General features: G+C 49.2%; 1 protein-coding gene across 1 annotated transcript; it reads left to right on the top strand.

Moving 5' to 3' along the window:
* Positions 1-9,574: 9,574 nt before the first annotated feature.
* Positions 9,575-11,074, top strand: LOC124660960 (benzyl alcohol O-benzoyltransferase-like). Its single transcript, XM_047198812.1, has 2 exons — positions 9,575-10,027; positions 10,178-11,074. The coding sequence occupies exons 1-2, from the start codon at positions 9,575-9,577 to the stop codon at positions 11,072-11,074; spliced, it is 1,350 nt and encodes a 449-aa protein (XP_047054768.1).
* The last annotated feature ends 326 nt before the right edge of the window (positions 11,075-11,400 follow it).

The raw sequence follows: 11,400 nt of genomic DNA, 5'->3' as shown, positions 1-11,400 counted from the left end.
GTGTTGAGGGTGGTACCGGTACTACCGCTCCCAAGACTGGTACTACCGGTCATGAAGAAAACACATGCAGAAAATGTGCGCCGCCAGCGGCCCTTAAGAAGGCTCGGATATCACCTCGCCTTCATTGCCCTGCCATTTAAGCAGCTGCGACGCCGCCCACCAGCGCACACACGCGCACGAAAGGTGAGGCGCGCCATTAACGCGACGCAAAAAGCTGCAACGCTCCGCCCATCAGTTATGCCACGCTGAAGACGAAACATCTGTGTCGCTGTCAGGCAGGTCCGTCCACCCATACGTGTTCGTGGAGCATTTTTTGAAGCACGTTTGCGTCTGGTGGACAGATCGAACACTATGGATCCGTTTACGTCGCTCCATTGGAAATGCCCTTCTCATTGTGGCGCTCAATTTTGCTCTTCGTCCATGGCGGACTGATATATCTCAATCACGGCAAGAACAAGTTAAATTGCTTCAGATTGGGATTTAGGAACCATAAAAAGATGCTCAACAGTATTGCTGGTTTGAGTTTGGGCTTAACTTAGCCACTAGGGAGTGAAGGGGAATTAACTAGCACTAGGTAGTACACACATCGGAAGGGAGTTGTCGTGTGTGAAGCATTTCCGAATTTAAAACATGACACCCGTGTGGACGTGTGCTAACGACCTAACAACGGACGATCAAGTAGGTGCATATAGTCAACGATCCACACACATTTCCACCAACCAAAATTCTTGTCACTGAATTTTATATCCCGGCAAGAAGACTCTTGTTACACAACGTTCCGTCCGTCGTCTACGACACAGCTCATCGACCTAGTCATTGAAAAAAAAAAATCGGTGGACGTTCGTCGTCGACCTGTGTCGTCGTATGTGCCAGCTTGCTTAGGGGTGTTTGGTGTGGCTTTTTTTTGGCTTTTGGCTTTGGCAAAAGCCAGCAAAAGCACCTAAATGGCTTTTGGATTTTGGAAGCCAAAAAAATAGGATCTTTGTTTTTGGCTTCCAAAATCCAAAAGCCAAAAAAAGCACCTATTTAGGTGCTTTTGGTGGCTTTTGCCAAAGCCAAAAGCCAAAAAAAGCCACACCAAACACCCCTTATTACAGTGAGACGATTACGTGGAGCCGTCAAAGAACAGACAGTCAACGATCGAAACCAAATGGTTAAATTCAAAACGTGGCCAGGCCATGCATGCACCCGTACGTGTGGTACGAATGGATCAGGATGAGTTAGGTTTCAAAGATCCAGTCACGCTTCCACCAACCAAATCTGACAGGACTTTGTATCCGGCAAGAAGAGACTCTTGCTGCACAAGACGTACTACCACCTAGCTAGCACGTCATTCCTTGCTCTTTTATGCTTGGTGCAGTGTACAAATCAGTGGGCACAAAAGGTCACCGAGCTGTGTCGCGTCTACGGTCTACGCATTGTCTTACACAGTTACACTACGCGGCACATGCATGATCTCTCTTTGTTTCTCAACGTTAAAATTGACTGGACTGACACGCAACGACCGTTTGCTACACTTGCTTCTGCAGTCAATCAATTAGAGTTTCAAGATGCTAACCCTATAGCTATAGTAAAATTTTATCTCGCTCTGTTACAAAATAAAAAAGAACTCTAGCTTGTACAAAGTAGTAGTAGTCTGGCTATAGTAGCCTAAGAGCGTGGATTTGGTGTTAAGAATAAAGGTGGGGAGGATTGGTACAACAAACGTGCTACTCCCCCTAAATAGCTACATCCCTAATCAGTCATGCATGCACTCATATAACCGCATCCCGGCCGATCCAGAGATTGTCATGTCCTTGCACTACTTGCACACATCTGAAATGGGTTGTTGCACACTATAAATCTAACCATGCTATGCAAAGGTGGGCGATACGCCCAAGCAAAGCACACGGTTCTTAGAACCGTGTGCGACCGAATATGTTGTTGCATACTCTAAGTTTACAGGAACTGTTTGCATCAATTGATGCAGAGGTCGGGGCTATGCTTCTATTTTGAAAAAAAAAACAGGAACCGTTTGCGATAAGGAGGCATGTCGCAAACGGGTTTTTTTGTACCCTACCGTGTGTTCCTGACAATTGGAAACAATGATGTTTATTCGAATCGTCTTCTTTTTGGAAACATTGCAAACGATCTAGTAATCGCCTAATAGTTGTACCTGCATATCCAGCTGCACCAGTAACCCATGCAACATTTCACTAAAACATAGAACCAAAATTTCATTATATTTGATTGTACATTTCATACAACACTTGTATACATGCATTACGACATACATTCGATTGCTAGCTATAAAATGAGTCATCCTTGATTGTGTCTCTCTGTCTTCTACACATCTTCATGTGAAAAGATCTGCCACTGTTTCCGCAAGATCCTGGTTTGTAGCCTTTGTTGTACCTTGTCAACGGCTTTCGTGCTTGTTCATCTTGGTTACGTCGTTGTTTATGTGATCTTAGCATATCCACATATCAAGACATAATATCGGTAACCAATTCTCCTTATGCAGTGTACCCTAGCAAAAATAGTTTCAACATAAACAGATTTGTACATCTAGACTAGCTAGAGATAACAAATAATGTTAATATAACGCAATATTAGTACATCCATAGTAAACATTAGCTAGAGCATATATGTGCCGATATAACACAATATTGTACTACTTCTACTCTATTTTCAATCGACCCACTGAACTACCTACTTGTGCCAGTAGATCTAAGCAACACATTACTAGATCTCCAGTAAATATTAGCTAAAAACATATATCACGTCAATATAACACAATATTGTAGATCTGAATTAAACAATATAATCGAATCAAACCACAAAAAACACCGGCGCTTAGAGTAGATCTAAGCTACAAATACAAGGTGAACATGCACATGTAAACAAGGTAAAACCTGCGGGAGGGCGAGGGCACTCTCGTGCCGTCGTGGCCATGGTGGAGGTCGGTGACGAGCTAGTAGCTTTACATGACTTATTAACGGCAGGTCCAACTTGACATGACTTATTGGCGCGACTCCATGGCCAACGTGTTGCACTGAAGTTCATCGGCATTTGACGAAGATCTCCGGCCGAAAACGAGCATCCGCCTCACCGACGAGATATGTGTTGTAGTCTAGAGAGGGGGCGGTTGTGGAGTGATGTGGAGTGGAGTGAAGTGAAGTGAGACCGGATACGATTCTTTGTCCTAATTTTTACCAGGAAGATGGGGGCATTAGTTGGGATGTGGCACACAAGCATGACAGGCCCATATTTCCCACATGACAAGGAAATACTAAACGCTTATATTTGAATTGATAGCAGAATTAAAAATCAATTTTTATTGACGTATTTACCAGTTGGCTAGTGTTAGAGATATATTTGGTATGGATATATTAGGTAGTCTAGGATTTGTAATCTCTGCTTACCATATCTCTAGGAGAGTTATCTTAGCCTCCAAATCTGTACCACTATATATACTCGCCCAAGAGGCTCAATACAACATCAATCATATTCCGTCAATCTCTCTCCCTCTCTATCGCTCTACATGGTATCAGAGCGGCGCCGATCCTAACCTAGCCGCCGCCCAAGCTTCCGCGCCGCACCGCACCCGGGGAGGTCGATCTCCATGATCTACTTCGGGGGCCGCGCAACCCGTATGAGGGTTCGTCCGCCGATCCATTGATCTGCTGCAATCGAGTCTTTTTTTCAATCCGTAGATTGATTTTCTTTTTGCTCCGCCGGTCGCTCGATCGACTTTTTCTTTTTTTTTGGTTTTGCCGATCATAGATCGGATTGAGTCGCCCACCGCCGCCGTCACCACGCGCCTCTACTCCAACCTCAGCGTCGACTTTGCACCGCCTCTCCTCCATCATCCGCCCTACGCCGGCCACCGCAGTCGAATCGATGGCTGGCTGCAGCGCCTGCCTTGGTAGGCTACCACATTGTCTCCGCCTCGGCCGGCCCGCCTCCATCTACCGTGGGTGGGACGCAGTTTGCGTCGCAGTTGGCCGCCCTTGCCTGCATGGTCTCCATCGCCGGTTCGTCTTCGCCGTCATCGCCCAGGACATCACCAAAAACGTCACCAACGACTCCGATCTGCAGCGCGTAGTCTACGCCATGGCACGTGTAGCGCCGCCGTCGGTCTGATCAACCGGCCCGCACACGTCTACGCCAAGCACGTCCCCGCGCACGCGCCTACCACCGATCGAGCATCGGGTTGCCGCTGCGTTGCCCGTTCGGGCCGCAGCGCTGCCGCCTTTGGTCCACGCTACTGGCCTCCGACGCGCCTTCCGAGGCGGGTAAATCGCTGTTGGTCTCCCGCCGCTGCACCGACTCGCGCCCTGCAGCTACGTCGGCCCCTCGGGCCGTGGCGTCGCTGCACGCGGTCACCTTCGCCGTCCCCCGCGCATCGACGTCTGAGGCCACCACAACGCCTGACATAGGCATCCCCAATGGGCCTGCCGAAGAAGGTACCCGGAGTTTACTGAAGGCCCACGACCCGAAAATTTACAAAGCCCAGAAGCCCAATCGAGATATAGTTTGGAAAGATAGAATTGTATTAGGAAATATAGAGACTTGTAATTTTACGGGACAGGTTAGAAACCCTCCCGGACTATGTAACTTATGTATGACAAATCCCTCGGCTCCGCCTCCTATATAAAGGGAAGTCGAGGGACAAAGAGAGGATCGATTCATAGTTTTCCAGACAACCCTAGTTTTCATAGCAGTCGAGTACTTTTCGGCTGAAACCTTCGAGATCTACTTGCCCTCTACTTTCAACTAAACCCTAGTCTACAACTTGTAGGCATTGATAAGTTAATCCCTTATCAGCGCCGCCCCTTCGGCGTGGGTCACCTCCGTCCGCGCATGGTCTTCGTCACGTCGTCGGGTCTTCCTCGCCTACTTCGTGTACCGCCGTCGCACCTCCACCCTAGGTCGCCGATGGGCTCGCCAACCACTCCAGGTTGCGCTGGGCTCGCCGACCACCGCAACCCCCGTCTACGCGTCCAGCATGACCACCCCAGGTCACCACTGGGTTAGCCGCCTTCTACGTCTTCGTACACTATAGCTTTGCCGCCAGCGTCCTCGCCTCTTCCCCGACTACGCCACCTGCTCCTCTACTTCGACACCCGTCGTCGAGACCTCCTCTGTAGTCTACTCCGACATGGCGCGTACTTTGTACTATTCCCTGCCCCCGCACACCCGGTACTAGCAACACCGGTACGTGCCTTCGTCCCCGACGCGTCCCTGAGACTGGCAAGCTCGGACCGGCGCTTCATCTTCATCGGCTTCGGCGACGTCTTCATCGGCATCGCCTCTACGACTGCCTCGACCGCGTCACCGCCGAGTTCTTCTATGTGTACTCGGTTCTGGAAAAACCAGAGTATGCCTTCGTCCTCGACGTGCGCCTGGTTCTGGCAAAACTATGGTTGCACTTCGTCCTCGACGACTCAGACTGCATCGACTTCGGCATCGACCATCTCCACGACTGCCTCGGTGCGTCTCCGTCACTCTCCTCGCACACCACCTCGCTTGCGGCTACATCGACATCGGCACCCGGCCACGACATCGACCACGGCAATCCCTCGCGTGGCTCCCTCGACCATGGTTGCAGCACCCACGCTCTCGGCTACCTCGACATCGGCACAAAGGGCTATCATCTCGCATGAGCACCTCGGCTTCTTCTACAGTTCAAGCATCCGCGACGTGACATCGTCCACGACGCTCACGCTACGACTGCGAGGGAGTGTCAGCCCGTTGGTTCCTACCATCGGCTTCTCTCCAGTCTGACCGTCCGCGACGCTACTGTTGTTCACGTCACTACCGCTACGACTGCGAGGGAGTGTTAGAGATATATTTGGTATATGTATATTAGGTAGTTTAGGATTTGTAATCTCTGCCTACCATATCTCTAGGAGAGTTATCTTAGCCTCCAAATCTGTACCACTATATATACTCGCCCAAGAGTCTCAGTACAACATCCATTATATTCCAATCTCTCTCCCTCTCTATAATCTCTCTCCCTCTCTAGCGTGCTAGCAGGCACGCCTCCAAAAATTCATGCGGATCCAATCATTGACGGAAAATTGTTTCAAAAAGTCGATCGTTTGCCATCTTGATTCAGGTCAACGAATACTTGTGATTGGTGGTATATATACAAGCGTAAGATGCCAGCGATCTTGCCTGATACCTATACTACTACTCATGTCTGACGTGAACGCTTTGGGTTCGCGGTAGGCTTTAGACGCCAAGAAAATTTTGACACCCCATAGGCGGACGAGGAAACCATTTTTCCTTTATTATTTTCTGCAAAATAAATCATACCGGAAATAGACACCTCATTACACGAAATCTGGATAATATGACCGTTCTAGCGCATAATGTAACAAGACCGAGTACTTAGTACAGAAGAATAGGAGCTGGTGTCAAATCAGAAAGTTGTAGGAGCAAAATGAGAAAGTGTCGAATGTATTAGATACCCCAATCCTTCTACCGTGCACTTGGAAATTTCAGGTCGAGGCTCCCTTAAAAAAAATGCAAGGAGTATTAGTGAATGAGCTGCCAACTGCTTTTGGTCAGTTAAGCGGATCGATACAGTCAAAATTTGGAAAATTAGCAATACAAACTTCCTGTCAACTGCGGATGGCAACGGGTCTACTCCCGACCGGGGAGTGCCATCTCATTTCCATCCCCATTTAGTAATTGGGAAGACGTTTTTCCCATTTTCATCCCCACCGGGTTCGGGACGAGGATCGGTTCCCTATTAAGAAGTAAAATTCAAATAATCTTCTCGTTATTTTATGATCTTATATATTTTGCACATAGAAATAAGCAACTTTGTAATATGTACGAGATAAAATGACAACATATTAGTATCATATGTTTAATAATATTAAAATATACTACATTAGACACAATATTACAATATATTTCATATAAAAATATATCAATTTACATGTATATAAAATTATAACGATGGTTAGCGGGGAGCGGGGATGGGGAAGCTTATGGGGATGAAAGTTACCCATATCCGTCCTCTAATAGATAAATTTTCCACGGGTTTGCGGAAAACGGGCCCCCATTGCCATCCCTACGTGTCAACCTCTTGGGTCGTGTCTCATTATTCGTGCATACGATTTGACGCCCACACGGGCCGGCACCGGCTAATAATGCTGCGTAGAAAACTACACAAAACCCCGTAAAAAGATTCCCATGGCCGCCATTTAATTCTCCCCCCCATTTAGTCAAAAAGCCGAGGTCTGATTTACACATCTCAACTAAGCGACCTGATGATGAGTCTCCCGGCAAGCAAACGGCCACCAGACGCCACTCACTCAAGCCATCCGCTCACACACTGACAATGCATGCAGATGCAGGGTGTGCGCCGGTCGAACCCATGGCTGAATTGGTGTGGTGTCGCAGCTCAGCCGTCGTTTTCGTTGAGAAATGAGAAATTTGTTTAAGGTTTTCGGTGCGACTGCTTTGACCAACGAGGGAGATCACGGAGAAAGGAATATGAAAGTAGGCCAAAATAAAGCAATGTGGTGTGATCTTCATGAGACTTCATATCATTGCCGATTAGTTGATTTTAGACCGTCTTACTCCTTCCGTTCACAAATAATTGCGTATAGTTACGTTAAACTTTGATTAAATATTTAGCAAAAAATAATAATATTGACAATATAATATACTTTTTTAATAAAGAGACGCTCCATTAGTTAAAAGTTAAAGTATTACACCTGGCCTTTGCCTAAATCTAAAAATGATGTAAAAGGCCAATTAGGTATCATCGTTGAGGTAATGTAAAAAAAAAGCATATGGGGGTCCTATCTGGAGACTATACGGCCAACCATGTTAGGGAAACAGTATCCCTCGCTATGGCCTCCAACCGTGTATAGACCTTTGTAAACAAGTCGCGATTCTCCACCCGGTAAAAAAAAGATCATGAATGGAGTGTATTGGTGCATCGGTAGATAACCTGCATAAGAGAGACATTTTTATCATTAATTTTTTTTTATCATTTTACATAGCCCGGCAAGCCCTCTCGCCCTAATAAGCGTTCTAAATCGGTGATCAATGCCATACATCCAATTCCCAAAAACATTGGCTACACTAGTGGAGGATACGAGTCTAAAGCTACTTGGATGACTGATCATATAGATCTAGCAAACTGACACTAAAAAAGGTGTTTGATTATCTCATCATGATGACAGAAAACACACTTTGTACTACCGTGCCAATTCGTTTTAGCCAAGTTATCTTCGGTGAGGATCACACGTCGACGAAGATACCAACCAAAAAATTATTCTTTAAACGTATCTTCATCTTTCAAACCTTCTTTTTACTATTATACACCGGCGGCGTTGGTTGGATCAAAGCTTTGTACATGGAATCAATAAAGAAATTATCACTCTATGCAGATTCGATCAAAATTCATCCATCGCTTGCGTTAGTTGGACATTATCCAACCGTTGAAATTAAAGCATTCCAAGATGCTAGCATGTGATGGATTAAATCTCTCCTAAACGTCACATTCGGGGGAGAAGACCATAAAATCTACTACCTCCGTTCATACGAATAAGACGCACGTGAATTTCAATGTAACTTTGACCGAATAAATTAGACAATAATATCTCGATTATATAGTAGAATTGTATTAAAAAAATATTTTCTAGTAATACTAATTTTGTATCAAATATCTTATATGTACATAGATTAATTTTGGTGAAAGATAAAACAAGAAAAAAAATTGTGCCTTATTCATTGAAACAGAGACCATATTGTTAGAAGCATCATAAATTACTTTTTCATACTATATCCTTTGGTACTTTAGATGTTCATATCTTTGCTATATTTTTATTTAAATTTGTCCAAATTTTTACTTGACAGACCCAGAGAACGTGAAGTATAAATAAAAAATGGAGTGAGTAATTATGACTCCTTTGGTTATGTGCGTCCTGCGCTTAGAGCATCTCCACTCGTCTCCCCACAGAGCCCCCCACGGCTACTTTTTTTCATCCGGACGGCGAAAAACGGCCCAGTCAGGCCACCGGTTCCTCGTTTTGGTCCGGATTTGAGCCTATTTTCGTCCGGACTCCCCATGCCATCCTCGGTTTTCCGGGGTCTCCCGGGACTCCGGATGAAGCTAAACCAACCGCCCACGCCCACGTGTCTCCTCTTTCGTCCGGATTCCCCGAACCATCCTCTTTTTCCCCGAGAAACGGCGCTTGGGGAGCACACGACTGGGAAACTACTCCTCCCCACGCCAAATCTTTCTCCAATCCGGACGAAAATTTCGCCGGATTTGAGCGTGGGGAGCGCCAACGAGTGGGGATGCTCTTACTCCCCGAATGGCCAACTCCACCATCGCCCACTAGCTCAAAAAAAAAAAAAAAAAAAAAACCAGCGCCCACTACTGATCCCAGTGCACCTACTGTCCGTGGAATTGGGCACCAACCCCAAAATCGATCCTGTCCCCGTCCTATATAACACACTCCACTCAGCACTCAGCAGCACATCTCCACAACTAACTACACTTTCAGCTCTTACGTACACCACCGTGCACAGAATCTCCAGCCAGCTCGCTCTCAACTCAATGGCGTCGCCGATCCTCCCGGCATTTACTGTGCGACGGGGCGAGCCGGTCCTGGTGTCGCCAGCGGCGCCGACGCCGACGGAGACGAAGGCGCTGTCGGACCTCGACGACGCCGAGGGCATGCGCTTCTACAGCTCGGGCATCCACCTGTACCGCGCCGACCCGTCCAAGCAGGGCGTGGACCCGGCCGCCGTCATCCGGGAGGCGCTGGCTAGGGCGCTCGTCCCCTACTACCCGCTCGCCGGCCGCATCCGCGAGGAGGCCGGCAGGAAGCTCGTTGTGGACTGCGAGGCGCACGGCGTCATGTTCGTCGAAGCCGACGCCGACCTCACCGCCGAAGACTTCGGGGACGTGCAGAGCCCGCCCTTCCCCTGCTTCGAGCAGTTCATACTGGAGGCCACCACCGTCGCCGGCGTCGAGCCCGTCATCGACCGCCCCTTGCTCTACATTCAGGTATGTACAGTTGTACGGACACATGGCAGTCACTGATACGTACCGGTCAGAGTTATTGTGATGTGCAATTAACGATGGAGAGCGGCGATTTTAAAGGAGCCGGTAGGTGACGAGGTTTCGATTAATGATGTCGTTACGTATGACGTGCAGGTGACGAGGCTCAAGTGCGGGGGCTTCATCTTCGGGCAGCGCTTCTGCCACTGCGTGGTGGACGCGCCGGGCGGCATGGAGTTCGAGAAGGTCATCTGCGAGCTGGCGCGTGGCGAGCCCGGGCCGTCGGTGCCGCCGGCGTGGGGCAGGGAGATGTTCATGGCGCGGCAACCCCCGCAGCCATCGTACCCGCACCCCGAGTACAGCGAGCCGGCGGGCGGCGCGGACAGGATGCTGTCGACGCCGGCCAGCGACATGGCGCGCGTCCCGTTCTTCTTCGGGCCACGCGAGATCGCGGGGCTGCGGCAGCGCGCGCCGCCGCACATGGGCCGGAGCTCCCGGTTCGAGCTGGTGGCGGCCTGCATCTGGCTGGGCCGCACGGCGGCGCTCGGGTACGGCGCCGACGAGGAGGTGCGCCTCTCCTTCATCGTGAACGCGCGGGGCCGCGCCGACGTCCCGCTCCCCGAGGGCTTCTACGGGAACGCGTTCGCCTACTCCGTGGCGACGACCACGGCCGGGGAGCTGTGCGCGGGCGGGCTCGGGTACGCGCTGGAGCTGGTGAAGAAGGCCAAGTCCGCCGTGACGTACGACTACCTGCAGTCGGTGGCGGACCTGATGGTGCTCCGTGGCCGGCCCCTGTTCGCGCTCGCCCGGACGTACATCGTCTCCGACGTGAGCCACGCCGGGTTCAAGAGCGTGGACTTCGGGTGGGGCGAGCCCGTGTACGGCGGGCCGGCCAAGGGCGGCGAGGGGCCGTTGCCCGGCGTGACCAACTACTTCTCCAGGTCCAAGAACGGCAAGGGGGAGGAGGGCACGGTGGTGCCCATCTGCCTGCCCAAGGACGCCATGGACAAGTTCCAGCTCGAGGTCCAAGGCCTCACCGCAGAGATCGTCTAGGCGCAAGTATACCTACGTACGTGTGCATGCATACGATACGCTACAAGCCTACAACTATAACACATACGTCGTCGCGTACCACAAAGTACCTCGCCATTGGTGCCAATGTGCCATTCTATCTCTGACATATTAAGAGTTTCTCATGTGCTTATTTAATCGTTTATTTTTGTCTGGCATGTACGAACAGTATAACACATTTATAACATGTTTTGTCCGTACAAATTGTATGCATTTTTACTGGACTAATAATAAGAAATGAAAAGTGTCCTAGCATATGAAATCAGCTTGACGGAACGGGAAACGGATCAACAGCTACAATAGTGTGT

The sequence above is a fragment of the Lolium rigidum genome, chromosome 1, assembly GCF_022539505.1.
Source record: "Lolium rigidum isolate FL_2022 chromosome 1, APGP_CSIRO_Lrig_0.1, whole genome shotgun sequence".
Classification (NCBI taxonomy): domain Eukaryota; kingdom Viridiplantae; phylum Streptophyta; class Magnoliopsida; order Poales; family Poaceae; genus Lolium; species Lolium rigidum.
Note: the sequence above shows the minus strand (reverse complement) of the source record. Positions and strands in the feature narration are given on the sequence as shown.

Excerpts from the sequence above, each read along its gene's own strand:
- LOC124660960 (XM_047198812.1), top strand. The coding sequence starts at position 9,575 with ATGGCGTCGCCGATCCTCCCGGCATTTACTGTGCGACGGGGCGAGCCG. Across the intron at positions 10,028-10,177 it reads GCCCCTTGCTCTACATTCAG|GTGACGAGGCTCAAGTGCGG; the intron begins GTATGTACAGTT and ends TATGACGTGCAG.